We start from the raw sequence: 18,231 nt of genomic DNA on the forward strand, positions 1-18,231 counted from the left end.
CCGTAAAACGAGCGAAAAAGGAACGAACGACTGGTGGTGAGGCGAGGCGACCAGCTGCTTCTCTTGCGTCCCTTCTCAGGTATAAACCTTGATTTGGGTCTGTCTGGGTCTGGGTCTGGGTCTGGGTCTTGTTGTTCGGTGGTGGTTGTGGTGGTGGTGGTGCGGGTTTCCTGGTTCGTTGCAAGGTCCAATCCAGCGGCAGCTTCGTCGGGGATCGACTGTCGACGCAAGGACTAAAATAAAAATAAAAATAAAAATAAAAATAAAAGAGGAGGCTGCTATGTAGTGTCTGAGCAGGAGACTGGGAAATCCGAAAGCTGGTGCAGCCGCAGCGGGAGGTGACGGTCGGGGGTGAAGGGTTCCCTGTCCAAGACTGGAGCTGGGACGTTTCAAAGTGAGAGGGCGATGAATAGCGGAGCTGGGAATATTATGACGGGCCTCCACCTTTATTTTTGCCAGGGAGCGGGCGCGCTGGTGTGATGCGACAAGAGGGAAGGGGAAGACGATAGATGGCTAAGATGATGCAAATTAAACGCCTTTTCGGTCGCCGGGCGAGACAAGGAAGCTTGTTGGAGCCTTGGGGGGGACTCGGGGGAGGAGAGAGAATTGTGCAAGAGGGTCTTGGACTCGATGGTTCGACCGATATCCAATGTCTCAAGAGGCTGATACGGAGTAGAAAACGAGAGAAAAGCTGACAGGCAGCCTAGTAGATAGAGTAGCAGTAGTACCTAGGTACGGATAGCGAGTGTGGGATTGGTAAGAGTCGTTCGTTTGCCTAAACGAAAGGGATGACGAAGATGTCAGAAAGATCTTGTGAAGGAGCGAGAGAGAAGAATGGCAGGGACGGATCGAACAATCGGGAGACGGGAACACGACGGACGGGGGAGGTACGGGGGGTACGGTACGAAGTACGGGGGGGTTCAGCGGCCACGGACGGAGGAGATGCAGCAAGTAGGTACCTTAGCAAGTAGGAGGTAGCAGTAATAATAGAAACCAGGAGCGCACATAATACGTCAGTGGGAACCAGGTATTAGCAACTGGAGTAGTAATATTACTCCTACTATGCCACATAGTCGCTGCAAGTGCCATGTACTGTACCTCGTGTTGGCATTGGCCTTTCTTCGATAAGTCTCTTAGGTACTCTTGTTCTCATTACTCCGTACCTAGTCCTATTTGTACCTTGGATCATGATCAAGTCGCCTTTCTCTTATTCAATCAGAAGAACAAGAAGGAGACGACGGAGAATATCCCGCCAAGCCACCAGATTCTAACACAAGTACGGAGTACGGGCGGCCAATGTCAGATTCAATTTCATTCAATCCGTCAGATTGGTCCGCCTCATGTACAAGACTTCAAGAATTGAGACGGTCAGCTTTCCCGCCGCGGCGCCGCTCTCCCTAACGCACACACAGACGCCGCACCCTGCCTAAAGCAGCACGGCAGCACGGCAGCACGGTAAAAAATAATAATTCAGCAGGAATAAACGTTCGCCTCCCGTCCGGTCTGAAGTGGAAGAATTAAAAAAGGACTAATGCAGTTCCCTTTTTTCCCTTCCCGCTCAAAAGTGTTTGAACGCGCGTGAGATGTGCGGCCGTGCAACACTTGTCGCCAAAATCAAAAGTACTACAAAAAAAAAAAAAAAAAAAAAGTAAAGGTGTCCATCATGTACAAAGTACTTGTACATTGCCAACAAACCCAACCTCCTCCCTTCCCGTATCTCTACGGTACGGATAACGAGATGGATCGAAGCTAAACGGGGGGATTGGATCATGGCCCATCATCCATGGATGGAGTTTGACGGGGTGGATGATCGCCGCAACGCCAGCGCCAGCGGGGATTAATACGAACGAGGGTACCCGCCTTTTCCCTCCCCTTTCTGCCAGTGCCGTCCCAGGAAACAGAGACAAGAAAGAGCAAGAAAACCTGCCTTGGCCCCGCGGCACCTCTGCTGACCGAGAGAGATGCCTGCAAGGAGCGCGGGCGGGGGAGAAGCTGGCACGGCTGGCAAGCTGTTCGTTCGTTGTGTGCCTACGATCAGTGTTCCCGTACTCGTACCAAACTCGTACTCAAACGCCCTTCCATTGTTCCGACTTCTTTTCTCGTGGGTTTCTCCACCAGCACATGTGTCCAGCTGTTCATACGAACCGCTAGTCATTGTGCACCTCCTACCTAGACCCCAAGTACCCGTAGGGAACGCGCTCTTACTCTCTCTCAAACGTCCCCCCCTCTCGCGACGAACTCGAGGGACCGACCTGACCTGAGTCTGAGACCAGTGCGCGCTCACTCCTCCCACTACACCACGTCGGTCCTCTTTGTAGTTTTGGGGGGAGAGGGGGATCTACCCGCGGGACGGATGGCTTGTCTTTCGAGCTTGTTCTACCTTTCCACCTCCTTCAGAGAAAAGCCCCTGGCTAAGACTAAAGCGTTCACGCTTCGGCGGCCGGTCCATCGGCTCTCACTCAGCGGTGTCTCACCGACCGAGAGAGGGGATTCGTCCAGCGTTTTCTTCCGTTTTTCCTTTCCCCCCCTTCCCCCTTCTGCTAGCGTTCGCGAGGGCGGTACGGCGTTTTAGTGTACAAAGGCGCAAAGCTAGCAGCTGCTGTCCAACTCTCAACATTTGACATTGGGGAGAGAGTAAAAAAAGAAAGCCCCTGAGTTAGTAATCCGTTCGGGACGCACAGAACATTCTGAACGAACACGTCGAACGGACGGGTGATGCGAGTCGTGCGTTCCGCATGATAGCTGACACCTGCAAACGCTCGACCATCAGTCAAACCTCCCCCGTCTGTCTCTCTCTTCTTAAGTCTCTCCTAGGCCGCCAAGTTCCAACAACAGAATAAAAGTGTTCGGGCGATTTTCATCTGGCCTAGTCCTGGGCCCTCCTGGCTCGGCGCAACAACAAGGCGAGGGAGGCCCCAACACCTGAGGGAGATCAAACGAGTCGAACCGTTGCTTGACCCGCTTCGCTTCATCGGTACTCGGCAGGGTACCGTGGACACTGTGGACAGAACGCCGCAAGTATCACGACTCGCAACTCTTCGGGTATGTTGTATGGCGTGGGGGCTCTCTCGCTCTCTCTCTCTCTCTCTCCTGTAATTCGGCCGACATTGAAGCGCTGCAGCCTGCAGATGCAGCACCTGCAGCCAGATAGAAGGGCCCTGCAGGCTTGCAGACAGGAAAAAGATAATGGGCGGCAGTTTTTCCAACTTTCCAAAGCCAACTCTGTCCACGGGCAGGCAATTGGCAAGAGAGTGAGTGAGTGAGAGTCGCCTGACAAGATGTCCGATCCCGGGTTTGATCTTGTTCCCGCGCCTCCGGGGGGGCCAATTTACACCTTTGTGCATTCCAACTAGTGAAAAAGGCGCCTCGAGCATCGAGGGCAACGGCGGTAATGAAATTGTACGCCCCGTTCGACTCTCGAGTTCCGCTTCAGGCGTTTGCCAACGCGCCACATTATTCCCATCTTGGGAGTCGTCAACTACCTAGGTATTTGGTGGCCCATAGTCGGGCGGCGCGTCACCGGTGGCCGGTACGCAAGGGCCAGCACTTCCCATTGTCTTTTTTGTTCCTTTTCAGCTGAGCAGGGCCGTCGCCGTTGGAATTCGCGGGAGGATATCCCGTACCAAAAGACAAAAACTTTGTTCTCCCTCCGCATATGAATGACAAGCCGAGAAGAATGAAAGTGTCTCGGCTCATGATGCTGAAAATCATGTCTCGTGGCCATCGTCATAAGCCGGTGGCTTGCGTGCCTGCTTGCTTTCGCCAGCATGCATGCATCGATCTGAGTTCGTTGTGCTGGCAGGGCATCATCCAATGTGGTTCCGCTTGTCAGCTGTCAAGTATCGCACATCGCAATTACTGACTTTTGCTCGAATTGCCATGCCTCGTTGCTTCTCCCCCCTCCCCCTAACCGGGAGTGGGAACGTTAGCTCGCCAATAACCTTCCCACCTGTATCCCAACGCGGCTTATGCCATCATCGTCCAGGGAAGGGGGACTCGTGGGCCTTGCCCTGCCAGCTTTCAGGGCTGCCAGGAGGGGTCCGTCTTGTTCTCCGAATCCTCCGATCTTCCTTGGGCGCGTCCTTCGAGGCAGGGTCCTAGGTATTAGGTAGTGTTCTCCAAGAATAAAGGCGCCTGCCCAGTCTGCCCCATCAATCACTGTTTGGGTTCCACTGGAAATATAGTCGATTTCATGACTAGGTATCCGTACCCCGTAGATGGCAAGATGAGAGCCCGACTTGGGGGAGGGAAAAAAAAAAAAAAAAAAAAAAGGAAGTTGGACGAACGCAAGAAGAAGAAAGGTGCGGCGACTCGACGAGATTAAACAGCGTCCGTGAGCGAGGCTCGTGGACCCGGATGGCGCTACTTTTGCAGGCAGTCATCCTCAAGGCTCAAGCTGAGCTCCGCCTCGGAGTAGGAAGTTAGGAACTTGGAAGGAACTTGCCCTTAGCCTTGCGGCCAAGGCCCAAGGAGCCGTATCTCTGGATCTGTCATCAGCTTCAATCTTAAGAGCCAAGCGAATTAGGCATAGCGTTCCCCTGAGTGACTGTCCCCACCGGCAGACACGCTCACCCATCAGATCATGGCCACCAAGGACATGTAAGCTGAAATCTCTGCCCTCGCGACTGGTTGTAGACTCGCAGCGCAAGGTGGGCGATACGCGGGCGGGCGTTAGCACAATTCCCTTGCTCGCTCCTCGCATCGCCTCGACCTGATGTTGGCGGTGAGCCGGGCAGTCCGGGCAGCAGAAATAGGGCCGGGCAGATTGAGATGGAGTCCACATTCGGCTTCATTTGAGGCTCGTCCGAATGAATTCGAGACATTTCCACTGGTAACTTGGCAATAGGCCGGCCATTGGAGACGACGCGCCCGATTGTGATACCGATTGTGGTATCTCGGGCGCGCAGAGTCCACAGTTCAGGCGAATTACATATTCAGTCATCATCATCATAAATCAGGCGAGATGTTGCCATTACTTCATGCAGCCAGAGCTATCGTGTAAAGAGCGACGTAGGTGCTTGGTAATAGAAGGGCAGAATTTGATCTTGGCACGATGAAAATTTCCTTCAGCAAGAATGGCACAGAGAGAAGCCCATTGCTGTACACACTAATGCCTGTGTCCAAAAAGGACGGGTATCACGAAGCTGGCGAGATGGATTCGTAGGTTTGTCGCGTTCTGCGAGACGTTTGCGAGACGTTTGCGATGTCCGAAGATTGACACGTTGTATCCGTAGACGCCTCGCACTTGCGAAGCGCCGAATGTGCACGCGCGTCTGAAATGCGACCCAAGGCTGCGCTCCTCGTGGGGAAGATCAATCCGAAACGACACCAATGCGGCATGGGGGCGCGACAAATGATGGTGGGATGCTTGGTCTGATGGTTCCCGAGGTTTCGAGACGGTAGAAACGCCCATAGTTGCGGGAAAGGATGCAGCAACGCGCCGCAAGAGGAGATCGAGGATGTCCATCATCATTTGGGGATGGAAAACGCTCTTCATCTCATTGAGGTTGGCGCTGTGCTGATATGAGAATGACGACGTCGCGGATGATGAAATCGTGTCCCACAGTCCGCGTCACATTGTCGAACCCGATACTCAGTGCAAACAATGCAGAGGGTTTGAGGTGGTTTGCTGTAGCAACACCGGTTTGGAGGTCGGAGGACGGGTGATGTGGTTGTGAGTGAAAGACAAAAGGTCGACGGGGTTGGAAGCCTGCAGAGAAATTTATCATGAGGATCGAGGCAGGTGGGCACGGGATGGAGGGCACAGCAAGCTCGGGAGGTTTCTCGGCCCGACACCCAAAGCTGCCCCGCCTTAAATCCATCGGACGCGTTCCAACCTGGAAGTCGCGACGTTGGCCAGTGCACCTGCCTCCTGTCGGAGCTGGGATGTCCCAAGCCTTCGTAGGCTCCGTCGCCGTGTCCGATTGAGGAATGCATGAGAAAATCTGCGGGGGAAATTAGTTTGTTGACGATCGCGGGAAGACATGATTTAGTGAGTTAGCTGAGATCATAAGATAATCAGTCAGTCGCTCTCGGCGGTAGCGGTAGTAACTTGGATCAACATGACTAAGTAGCTACCTCATGTACCAACTTCCGGCCTGAGTTTAACAGCGTGACAGCCTCGCAAGCACAGCCTCCACAGCGATGCTCGATATGTAGACTGTGCGATCATGTAACTTCCCTTTTGCGGGCAGTTGCAAGTATACGATCCTGTCAAGTGCGCGTGGAACTCCCATTACTTCTCGTCTTATAGTCATTCACACGGTTTACGGTCCCAAGGATATCCCCTCCGATGCTTACTAGGTACTTGAAGGGGGAAGAACTGAGGCGCAGTATCTTTCCTTTCGATATTTTGCAAGTTATAAAGGAACTCCTTGCGAGCGAGCTGTTTATATGCCCAAGTTAAGGGGTCCAGTGGTTTCAAATAGACGGCGAACTATAGCCTAGAGAGCTTCAGCATTTTGTCAACTAATAGACATAACGCATAACCGAGGCTGGGGCTGAATAATCCGGCCCGTGTGCATGCCAAAGTCAATCAGATGAGATCTTACAGCTCAGAGAACAACAGAAAGCTGACTTTGAACAAGTTAACATGCTAGATCACCAATTTGGACACCATAAACTCTTTTGCTTTCTATCTCTCATATCCAAAGAGTCGTCCCAGATCACTGACAGTCAGGGATACATAACCGCTCACTCCGCTAGTCGCAAAGTTCAACTCCCCATGATCTCTTCTGGCTGGTACCAGAAGAGTTATCTGGATCTGCATCCAAAGCGATAATAGCTAATCATGAAGTAACTCTTCTGTAACGAGCGCAAGCAGGTAAGTGATATGTGAAATGCGTTTCCCGAAGCTCTGCCTGATTGCTGCTTGTGCCAACTGTTGTCGTCTTTTACGTTCGAAGGGATTCGGCACCGAAAGACATCGGAACTAACCAAGTCTTGGACTGGAATAGTTGCGCGTCCGGCTTCAGACCAAAAACTTAGACGGCGCAGTGATTGGGTGAAACCTTTTGGCCGCGAGCTGAACGGCAGCGCGAAGTCTCTTCAAGCGGGAAAATCAGTCGGTGCGGTGTCTTCTTCATTGAAATGTCACCCCTCTGTTCTGATTGGTCGGGATTTAGAGACTCACCTTGGGGAGGAAAACCCCCAGACTGAGGTGCCCGCCCACCCCCATTAGCTCTTTTAGATGAAGACTTGATGAATTTGAACTTGAGTACCTCAAGAATTAACAAGCTTCACCACTATTTCTTTTGCTTTAATTATTAATCTTTGGCTCATCTTCACACTAATTGTAGTGTCTACTCCCTGCCCTGATAATATGCGGGATTCTAGAGTGAAAACAGACGGAGACCAGGTTGAGAAACCGAGTGATAACGGTGTAAATCGAGACATCGAGCAGCAGCAATCTGAGGGAGTTGAAGATGCACAAAACCCTTCGATATTCAAGTCTCTCGGAATTCTACATCGATTCCTAGCCGTCTGGATCTTTCTCGCCATGTTGATTGGCATTCTGCTCGGAAACTTCGTCCCCAACGCTGGGCCAGCGCTTCAACAGGGCAAGTTTGCTGGCGTCTCTGTGCCGATAGGTAAGTCTTGGCTCAGCCAGCTCTTTGATACGCGATGCTCATAGACTCTAGCCGTTGGTCTATTGGTGATGATGTACCCCATCTTGTGCAAGGTTCAGTACGAGAAACTACATACCATCTTCCGTACAAGAGAGGTTTGGATCCAGCTCGGCTTTAGCATCATCCTCAACTGGATCGTTGCACCGCTCTTCATGGTCAGTGTTGCGTCCTCTCAAGGCCGTTTTCCAACATCTGCTAACATTATTCCTTAGCTTGCCTTATCATGGGCTTTCCTACCGGACAAGCAGGGTCTTAGAAACGGGTTGATTCTTGTTGGAGTCGCGAGGTGTATCGCCATGGTATTGATTTGGACAAGCCTGGTAAGAACCCCGTTTCGACACTTACAAACCCAAAAGATGCTGATTTCATTGAACGTAGGCCCGAGGAGATGGAAATTATTGCGCGATTCTCGTGGCAGTCAATTCTTTCCTGCAAATCGTTCTCTTCGCCCCTGTCGCCCTGCTCTTCATCCGAGTAATCGGCCAAGACCACAGTATCTCGTCCATCTCGTACTCGACAGTTGCCTCAGCAGTTGGCATCTTTCTCGGCATTCCCCTTGGCGCGGCCATTCTGACGCGGCTGTCATTGGTCTACACCATCGGGGTCGACACGTACAACAACAAAATCATACCGTTCCTGGCACCCTGGTCGCTCATCGGTCTCTTGTATACCATCATCGTCCTCTTCGCCTCTCAGGGTTCCCAAGTCGTTCACCAAATCGTCTCAGTGGTTCGGGTGGCGGCGCCGTTAGTAGTCTACTTCTCCGTCATCTTCTCGGCGACCCTGCTCGTCGCCCGCAGACTGGGATTCCGCTACGGTCTCGCATGTACGCAGGCCTTCACGGCGGCCAGCAACAACTTTGAGCTGGCTATCGCGATAGCTGTCGCGGCTTACGGGCCTGAATCGGATGAGGCGCTTGCCACGACTGTCGGGCCGCTCATCGAGGTGCCGGTGCTCCTTGGACTGGTCTACTTCGTCAAGTGGTTTGCTAAGCGGTACAACTGGGAGGATTAAGCCGGAGCCTTCGCGAACGGCGCAATGAGACAAAAGCACATGTCGATGTCATGGGGTCCAAGAGCATGCAGGAGCTAAGATAGCACGAAAGTTTACGGGTGATGCCGTGCCGAAGGAGCTGAACGGCCGATGCTCAATCTTTGAGGGGAAACAAGTGCCAATCATGATGGCATAAAGAATCTGAAAGCAATGAGATACGATCACTCTAGCAACTCGATTCTGTTCTCGAGAGGTTTCGAAAATGCCAGGTCCATGGTGTTGCAAGACATGCACCGAAGTTCAAGAGCGTTGAATGATAAGCCCGGTAAGACGCGGGGACCCTAGTGACTGAACCCTTGTCGGCCTTAGCGCACGTTGCGCTACAACTGCCTGAAGTGACACTTGGGTGCCCCAAGCTCCCTGTCACTGTCCGGCTCTTGTTCCACCTCAGACAGGATCCGTCCGGGTTCCGACCGCTAATTTGATTATCAACATTCATCTTGATAACCTACAACCTCCCGATCCAACCCTCATCAACAACCTCTTCACGACCGATTCGAGCGATCCACCTCCGCAGTAGGACTTGGGCAGGCCGCGAACCCCCGTATTGTCTTCGTCGTCGTCGAGTTTCCGGCAGAGCCAGTATAGCTGCGCTCCGTATCGCGCATTGGACCCTTACGAGATCCCTACGACTTAATTTCCTCGCCTTGCCGGAGCTTCCCCCCCTCTACGATCCCGCCATGGAGTCGCTTCCCCGCGAGCTGATAGATGCGATCCTCCGGCAATGCGTCGCCTTGACATCCCGAAATCACATCCTGCACCTGCGTCTCGTATGCAGGGCCTTCGACCGCTTTCTCAAGCCCTACGCGTTGCGGACCATCGCCCTCGAGTTCAGCCGTCTCAGCAAGAACAGCCCCCGGCGGCAGCCGGATGTCGATTCCCTTCAGACAATTGGGTATCACTGCAAGTCAATGTACATTGACTTGATGGTATTGCGCGATGAGTGTAAGTTGGAAAGCGCTAAGAAGATCGCGAAATGTTGCTGACCCTCCAATAGTGGAAGTAGAATTTCTATCAACCATCTTCGATCGAATACCCTCTATGAAGCAGTTCGTTCAGACACTCCAACGCCAGTACTGCATGTCGCCTGCTTCCTTCACAACGCTGGACTACCGCCATACCCTCGAATCAATACTCTTTAACTGCCAGTTCGTTTCCTCGTTGCGCCTGAACCTGCCCTTTCAGCTCGTCGGCCATCGCTGCAATGCTGCAACAATGATCCTCGCGAATACCTTCTCCGCCTTCTCCCGTCGCCCGGAGGACTCTCTTTCACTCAAAACGCTTGTGCTAGAGAACGTGTCTGACCAAGCCATCGTCGACCTCTGGACCAACCCTTCTGATGTCCTTGCCATCATGCGCGCCATCCTTCAACTCGAGCACCTATTCATATCTTTCCGTCGTCACGAGGTCGACCCTCCACGTGTGGCCTTTTACGGGACTTGCCTGTGGGATCTTATCCACAACGCCGAAGTTCTACAGACCCTCTGTCTATCTGGCACCGACGACGACCGCCCACCTAGAGGCCTCAAGCAAACAAAAGCCTGGAACATGACTATAGACGAGTGGAGGGCCCGCGCGCTTCCCTCTCCACCGATCACGCTTCCATGCCTGACGGCCCTCGAATTGAAGCGCGTCGAGATCACGCCGGACGTCCTTCGATGCGCCGCGCGCAATTTCGGCCAGACCCTACGGGAGCTGTATCTCAATGAGGTCTACTTGAAAGCGGAACAGGGTCATAACCTCAACGAAGACTCAAAGGAAATCCTATGGATTGGTCTCCCGAACCAGCGGCCCGGCCTCCACGATGACTGGATGGCCATGATCATCCGAGAGTCGTGCCCGAAGCTCCAGACGTGCCGTGCTTCTTTCCTCGGCTACGACCTCTATACCCGCGACGATCTACCGCCGTCACCCGCGCCCTCGTCCCCCGATTTCGACTTCATCGACCCCTGCGGACTCGGCCGCTCCATCGCGCAGCGCTTTGTCGAAGTAGCACTGGGCTACTACCAGCCGCCGCAGTCCGATGGCTCACCCGTGTCCTACCTGCCGGCTCTAGCTTCAAATGACTACCTCCTGACTCAGATGCGGCCTAGAACGCGCGCGCTGCGGGTCACAGAGTATGACGTTAATGCCTACCAGACGGCGGTACAGAACTCCACGAGCGGTTGGCAACGCAGTATCGACGGCGTCTTCCCCAACTGCAACAGCGGCACTCTCGAAGAACTTCACTACATTGCCGAGACCGCGTGTCAGGGCATGAATGAGATTCAGCGACAGCGCAATGAGCATGCCGGCCAAGGGCAAGGGGGCGAAGGCGGAGCTGGGGATGGCGAGAACGGTGGCGGCGGCGGCGGCGGCGGTGGAAACCTTGCAGAGAATCTTTTGAATCTGAACTTTGCAGAGGAGTGATGGGGTTTCCCGAGACGCTGGGGATGAGAGGCTATTGAGTAGCATTGTACGACTTTGTCAACATCACACGGAATTTTGGGGAGGTCAAGCGTTTGAACGCTACGAGATTTTGCTTCCTAGTCATAGCGATGGCAAGCTAATCAACGGTAGAGTATGCTACCATTTTTTCTTCGTTATACCCCCAATCCTGTTCTAGAATTTTCAATTGCTTTACTATGCCTAATGCTCCCTTTTAAGAAACCGTCTTTATATATGATGATGTTGATCATGACGTTAGCGGTAGTCGACGGAAACGTCATGTTCCGTCTCTAGGTAGCTCGTAAATAATTCCCAAATCGAATGCAGCCACCCCACTCCCAAGATAACAGGCAAAAACTGAATTCTACGCTTCTGTTATAGATTCGTAGAACAAAGTTTTGATCCAAAAAAAATGTCATGAAATTGCGCCTCTCGTCTCTCTCTCTCTCTCTCTCTGTAGTCTAGTGACCGTTGACGCCGTTGGTGCCGTTCTTCTGCTCCGCAACGGCCTTGTCGAGGGCCTGCAGCACATCACGGCGCAGGTCCTCGGCGTCCTCGACACCGCAGCTGATGCGGACGAGGTCGTCAAAGACGCCGACGGCCTCGCGCTGGTCCTTGGGGATGCCGGCGTGGGTCATGCTGCTGGGGACCTCGACGAGGGACTCGACGCCGCCGAGGGACTCGGCGAGGGTGAAGATGCGGGTGAGCTGGCAGAAGCGCTCTGCGGCGGCGTGGCCGCCCTTGATGCGGAAGGAGAGCATGCCGCCGCCCATGCCGTTGCGGTGCTGTTTCTTCGCGATGGCGCGGTGCGGGTGGGAGTCGAGGCCGGGGTAGTTTACGGCAATGACGTTGGGGGAGGCCTCGAGGGCTGTGGCGACGGCGGTGGCGTTTGTGGAGGCCTCGCGGGCGCGGAGGTGTAGGGTCTTGAGGCCGCGGTGGGCGAGCCAGCAGTCAAAGGCGGAGGGGACGGCGCCGATTGCGTTTTGGAGGAAGCCGAGGCGTTGTTTGAGGTCCGGGGAGTTGAAGGCGGCGACGCCCATGACGACGTCGGAGTGGCCGTTGATGTACTTTGTAACGGAGTGGACGACGATGTCGGCGCCGAGGTCGAGGGGGTTCTGGACGTAGGGGGAGAGGAAAGTGTTGTCGACGACGACCATGATGCCGTGCTGGTGGGCCTGGGTGACGACGGCGCGGACGTCGACGAGGCGGAGGGTCGGGTTGGAGGGGCTCTCGATCCAGACGAGCTTGGTGGCCGGGGTGATGTGGGCCGAGATGTCGACCTCGATCTCGGGGGTGAAGGTGACTTTTACGCCGTGGGCCTTGGCGACCTGGGTGAAGTAGCGGTGGGTGCCGCCGTAGACGTCCGAGACGGAGATGACGTGGGAGCCGGCGGCGAGGGACTGGAGGACGACGGCGGTGGTGGCGGAGCCGGAGGAGAAGGCGAGGGCGTATTTGGCGTGCTCGAGGGCGGCGACGGCCTGCTCAAAGTTGTCGCGGTTGGGGTTGCTGGAGCGGGAGTACTCGTAGACGCCGACGGGCTTGCCGACGCTGGTCTGCGCAAAGGTCGTGGAGAGGGAGATTGGCTCGATGACGGCGCCGGTGACGGGGTCGTGGGGGGAGCCGGCGTGGACGGCGAGGGTGCCGAAGTTGTGGACGGGTGAGGGCGCCCGCGGAGGGGTCTCGATGGGATGCTCGGCGACGGGGACGGTCATGATTGCTGATGGAGGGGGGTTGTCGTGATAAGAAGGAGTTTGGCGGGGTAATAGATTGCAACTTTCTTCTTGAGGTGAGAAGAAAGGATAGAAGATGTGAGGGTATCTAGAAGAATGCAGAAAGAAGAAAGGAAGTGAAGAAAAAAAAAGGAGGATCGAGAGGAAGATATCCGGGCTACGTTTCTCGGGGTTTGTGCGAAATAAAGTCGACGGTAACCGAGTCGAGTCGCGGGGTCGTTTTTTTCTTGTCGTTTGTTACGTTATGGGGGGAAAAAAAAAAAAAAGTTTAAAAAAAAAAAAGTTGCTCGAGTCTCCGTAGGATGTTTAAGGTGGAAATTGCCCCGCTACGCTCCGGCGGCCGAAGAAAAAAAAAGACGACGGTGCTTTGTGTCGGAGATGCCCCAAGCTCCGAATAGGAATCAATCACGGAATCGCGCGCCTGCTGACCAAGACGGATTGGTTTTGGTGAGTCAATGGGCTGATTTTGGTGGTTGGGGGTTGGTAGCTGTAGGTCTAGACAGGCGAGAGGACGTTTTCGGTGGTTGTTGTTCTTATTATCGTCAACCTCTTGTCTTGAATGCTTTCCCACTTGTCTTGGAGGGGCAAGTTTGAATACGTTCTTCTTTTGGCGGAGACAGGCGGTCTGCGACAAGGAAGACGATCTGTCCAATTGTTCAGTCACACGGGTTGCAACTTTGTATGGATGTTGAGGATGGCGCAATCCGGAGCTATGCAAGGCACTGAGCTCTTGTAGGCAGGTGATGAGGTGCTCGAGGGATTCCCCAGGGGGTAAGACTAAAACTGCGACGGTTCGATCGGGTTGATCGGGAAGGTCGAAGAGACGTGTGGAGGGGAGCTACGCAGTAGTGTGAGGTAGAGCTCAGAAGGGCAGAAGGTCATATGAAATCACATTTTATATCTCGGCCCCCCCTGGATGACGCCTTCGATTTGAAAGATTTCAAAAGATTCCTCAAGCACACACCGCCTCGTGTGCCACAGCTGACGCGATTACAAAGGGCGCGCACAGCTGAGAATGGAGCTGGAGCTGGAGCTGGAAAAATCTTGATGAGCAAAAAACGTGGTTCGATGGGCTTCCGTCATCACAAATCCCGATGATGCACAATCTAGAGTTTGCGCCCTGCCGCTGTGCTGTTTTTTCCCTCGCCGACTAATGGGTAATACTACCTTCCTTCCACTGGTATGTATCCGTAAGCTGCCATGCTGACGACACCTTAGTAGCACGCACCACGGGCACCTTGAGGCAGCTATCACTATCAACAGCCCAGCTGAGGTGCGGCACGGATTCTCCGTAACAGGGTCTTTTCGGGGTCTTGGCTCCGCAGGTCCGCATTGCTGACATATCGCATTCTTGCATACCTTGAGAGATAAGGTAAGGTACGGTGGAAGAGCCTGCAGACTGCATGTGGTATCATTGCGCACCAGAGATTGGCCAGCCCGGGGAGAATTTCAAGGCCGAACGGGGACCCAAAGGACAGAGCGGCCGGGAGAAACTGCGGAAAGGTGGGGTACAAAGAACCCGGCTCGGCACAAGCGGCGGCCAGCTTCGGCCCTACAGACTTTCATCCCCCACTTCACCTTTTCTTACTTGCTTCTCATGACTAATGCAACCGCTTACACTATCCTCTCTTTTCCCCCAACAGTCACCTCAGAAAGAGTGAAGCTCAAGGTTCCTGGCGGACAACCACACACCAACTTGTGCGCAGTAGAAGTTCACCCACCCCTCCAGCTCCCATACAGCCGTCTCTTCACCCCAAACTCCTTGCTTCACACTTACCTTACCTTTGCTACACCCACCTCAATCTTTCACGTCTAGAAAACTGTTAACTAACTCATCAGTCCTTGCGCCACACCAAAACATTGCAAGTGTCGTAAAACGGCAGCGGCCGAACACTCGTTGACAGGCTTGGGATTTTTTGTCTTCTCAAATCCTCCGATTGGAAAAGTGACAAATAGCCGGCGGGCGGGCTGCGGTCGCGGGTTCGCGGGGGCAGGGAGGAGGGAGGAGGGAGGAGGAGGGAATTGCCTAAGCTTACCCATGCCATTGGGACATACCTTAGATTTCAACCGCTCCAAGGGAAACCATCTCATGGGCTTACAAGCGTTTTCACATGTTACGTCTGGGTCGCAGCGAAGAATAAAACGAAACTCAACGCCCCCCTCGAACAACACATTGTCAACAAACAAGCCACAAGACCATGGCCATTCGGCCCAATCTGGAAGGTCTTTCGCGTATAGGATTCCCATTTTCCCGTCTGCCGCCGCCCTTCTAGCTCGGACTACGCAAGGATAGCCGGCCAGCCCTACGCGCAAGAGGAAAAAAAGTCTGTTACTAAAACGTTGTCTTCAAACCTTGGGAAGTGTTGCCTTTTTTTGGTACTGGGTCCACCCTGCTCTTTGGCTTGAGCGTCCTTGCATGTCAGCGAAGAGTCAACTTTTTCAAGCTGGCAGGTCGTAGAACCGTAGAACAAACATACACATAGTCGCACAGAGAACCGGCCGTCCGCGCCCTTCCGCCTATCGCCGATCATTGCGGAATTGCCATGCCGTCTCGGCGGACTCAGCTCTCTGAGCGATCGGCCGAGGCGAGCGGATTCTCGGACGATGGTACTGCGTTCCAGCTGTTCCCTATGCTTTATACTTGCCCAGATGCGTTTTCTGGACGTTGAGAGCAACCTGACGGAGTCTTGAAGCAGTAGGGCACGGCTTGTTGCACGAGACGCTAAGTCCGAATAACCGAACGCTGCTTTCAAACGAAAATCCGCCGTCTTGCTATGCGCAGTCATGCAAACAATGCTCATGTCGACTCCCTTGCATAGACCTCGATGCACTGTCGACGATGCCAGTGTCATCTTGAATACTGACTTTAGGTATGGAAGGGTATGTCCGGCGTCCACAAAGGCTTTCCATCTCTGAGCTCAGCTTCGTGTTGCCTCGACCGCTCTGCTGGTCTTCACGTCTTGCTTCAACGAAACAACCGTCTATTATTGGGAGCCGTTCGCAGAGAAAGCTGTGCAATGGTCCCACTGGGTTAAACTCCATGATGGAAATGGAATAATTATTGACATTTTCCGGACAGGTGCCGCTCTTACGAGTGATTTGGCACATGCTTGGGAGAATTGGCCCGGACGTTGCGATAGCGTCGATCAAATCATGCGTCGTCCAGTTATCGTTTTCATCTCCCCAGGATTGGCTATTCAGCTTGGCCAGCAATGAGCATCGGCTGTGGGGCATATTCCGTCAGCCGCAAGCCAAGGTAGTAGCAGACATAGGCTTCGGATGAAGTGTAATGTAAAGAGCCGTATCATACCGCGGGGGGGAAGTCGGTAGCGTCCCCGCCAGTCCGGGGTGCTCCCAAGCGATGTCTGTGGGCGAACCCATGTGCGACATCAACCATGAAAGGCTTGGCTCTTCTTCATCTTTGATAGGAGGGTTCTTCTAGAAACCCTCCTTACCTCCCGCCCGGCGACCGGCGGTTATTGTTGCTGCGTACTCCGTATGTTTGCGTATCAAGACTTGCCTCACGTGCCAGATGCCGGTCACATCACCCAAACTGCTCTTGATTCCCTCCCCACGCCAGCTCCATGCAGGACCCCAGGATTGTTTCAATCGGCATGCCTTGCATGTGCGGCTTAATCGACGGCGAGAAAAACAGGTGCCCAAGCCTCCTTCAGATCTACGTCAGCCCCCTTTCCGTCCCGTCACACCACTCGGATGGCCTGGACTCCGACCCAATGGCCAGCATAGGGTTCCTGCGCGCACACCACACCCGCGAGCTCTCGGAGCTCTTTGATTCGACCATGGTCGCCGCCACTCAACCTTGGAGGACATCACATCCCGTCCTATCCTAGGTTTCCACACTTGTAGATCGCAGATCATATTGGTTGGCGATTATTGACGGAACGTATTGCCCAATTAAACATGGATTTGACATGTTCGACGGGCGCCACACCTTGGAAACGAGAGCTCGTGGCGATGCAACAACTGTATAAGGGAACCAGCGCGTCGACGATGTTCATCTGCCGACATGTTCTTTGCAAAGCTTCATAGCCAGTTGACGCGTCGCTGCGGTGCATGTCTCGTAAGCCGTGCGTAATGCTTAAGCTGTTAACGAGAAGCAAAAAGGCTGCGAAGATCCAACGGACGGGGTTCAGCGGGTTTTCCACGCGGATGGACAACGCGGAGTCGGGTTCATGAATCTCGTTCGTCTGACGTTTGGCCTGTCTGCCGGGCTTCACCGTCGCGCAATCTCTGTGTTCTGCATCCCGCCAGGACCATGCACGCTCGTCATCCCTTGCCCCGACTCATGTTGGAGGAAACTTCAGATTTTGAATTTTCCTCTCCCGCCGGCAAAGGTGCCGAAGGAGAGAGCCGAAGGTAATAGAGAGTGTTTTGAAAAGGTTACCAAGCGGCTTTGGTACTGGTACCGGCAACAGGGCTGAGGGATGATTTGACATCTCACCCTACCCTACCATTGATCTTCCGGCAGAGAGAGGCGACAACGAGAACGACAAGAACCAAGGGTGTCTTTTTTGGCAGACACAACTGGCGTAAGCTCCCAGGCGCTCTCCTCCGATCCGCCCGCTCACCCGCCCGCTCCGTGTGGGAGGTTGTCTCGTCGTGGTGTCATGCCGACCAATCTCGCAGCTTCTCGGCCGTGTCGTCTCTACTCCGTCAAGAAGCGAAACGCCCAAGCGGGGACACCGCGGACTGTGAGTTCTCCACTGCCCGCTAGGAGGTAAGGGACTGTTGTAGGGAAAAGAACGCACGGCGCAGTTCTTGCTCAGTCAGTGGGAAATGGTACCCGTTGCGGTCGTTGTGGTGGGCACGCATGGTTGTGTATGGATAGGTACGTTGCAGAAGCCACGGGATATTTGGCTGTGGTGTTTAGACTCTGAGCCCTGGCTTGTTCGGTCTTGCTGCCTTGCTATTGCTGCTGCTGCTGCCCAGCTGGTCGGTGTGTTGGCCACAGCGGACGGGGACCGGGGCCGATGAAGTTGACGTGTCGGGTTCGTACTCCGTACCTCGTACCTTATTCAAAGTGTAGTCCCGTCTTCAGTATGTGTAAGGTAGGCACGGGACTGGTTATGATGCTAAGCGTAAGCGAGCGCACATGTCAAGTGGTTGGAGGTAGATGGCATGATGGACTCAACTTGACAGTTTATGTCCCAACGTATGTATCTGGGGAAATGTTCGGCGCTGGAGTCGTAGGCACTATCCGTAGCAGGAAATCCTTTTGATGAGCCGCCTTGTAATACACAGTACTCCGTAGAGGTACCTTCTTGGAGGGGCCACAGGGGCCACAGGGGCCAGGAGAGATGTGCATTAGCCGTGGTGGCTGCATTCTATGCTCCGTAGATTCGATGCATATCCGTACTCTCTCTCTCTAGTGT

The 18,231-nt window shown here is 54.0% G+C and overlaps 4 protein-coding genes across 4 annotated transcripts; 2 read left to right on the top strand and 2 right to left on the bottom strand.

Moving 5' to 3' along the window:
• Window positions 1-2,691: 2,691 nt before the first annotated feature.
• On the bottom strand, window positions 2,692-3,572 carry BDP81DRAFT_207171 (uncharacterized protein). Its single transcript, XM_060582625.1, has one exon. It carries the CDS (start codon window positions 3,372-3,374, stop codon window positions 2,811-2,813), a length of 564 nt encoding a protein of 187 aa, XP_060446991.1. The 5' UTR covers window positions 3,375-3,572; the 3' UTR covers window positions 2,692-2,810.
• A 3,672-nt stretch (window positions 3,573-7,244) lies between these two features.
• Window positions 7,245-8,872, top strand: BDP81DRAFT_371820 (arsenical-resistance protein). Its single transcript, XM_060586633.1, has 4 exons — window positions 7,245-7,589; window positions 7,641-7,783; window positions 7,841-7,948; window positions 8,007-8,872. Exons 1-4 carry the CDS (start codon window positions 7,322-7,324, stop codon window positions 8,640-8,642), a joined length of 1,155 nt encoding a protein of 384 aa, XP_060446992.1. The 5' UTR covers window positions 7,245-7,321; the 3' UTR covers window positions 8,643-8,872.
• Window positions 8,873-9,361: 489 nt separating this feature from the next.
• Window positions 9,362-11,090, top strand: BDP81DRAFT_316396 (uncharacterized protein; the record flags this gene model as incomplete). Its single annotated transcript, XM_060584173.1, has 2 exons — window positions 9,362-9,626; window positions 9,679-11,090. The coding sequence occupies 2 exons, from the start codon at window positions 9,362-9,364 to the stop codon at window positions 11,088-11,090; spliced, it is 1,677 nt and encodes a 558-aa protein (XP_060446993.1).
• Window positions 11,091-11,569: 479 nt separating this feature from the next.
• Window positions 11,570-12,820, bottom strand: BDP81DRAFT_448429 (Cys/Met metabolism PLP-dependent enzyme; the record flags this gene model as incomplete). Its single annotated transcript, XM_060592299.1, has 1 exon — window positions 11,570-12,820. The coding sequence occupies one exon, from the start codon at window positions 12,818-12,820 to the stop codon at window positions 11,570-11,572; it is 1,251 nt and encodes a 416-aa protein (XP_060446994.1).
• Window positions 12,821-18,231: the final 5,411 nt, after the last annotated feature.

Source organism: Colletotrichum phormii, assembly GCF_030913505.1.
Source record: "Colletotrichum phormii strain CBS 102054 chromosome Unknown BDP81scaffold_7, whole genome shotgun sequence".
Classification (NCBI taxonomy): Eukaryota; Fungi; Ascomycota; class Sordariomycetes; order Glomerellales; family Glomerellaceae; genus Colletotrichum; species Colletotrichum phormii.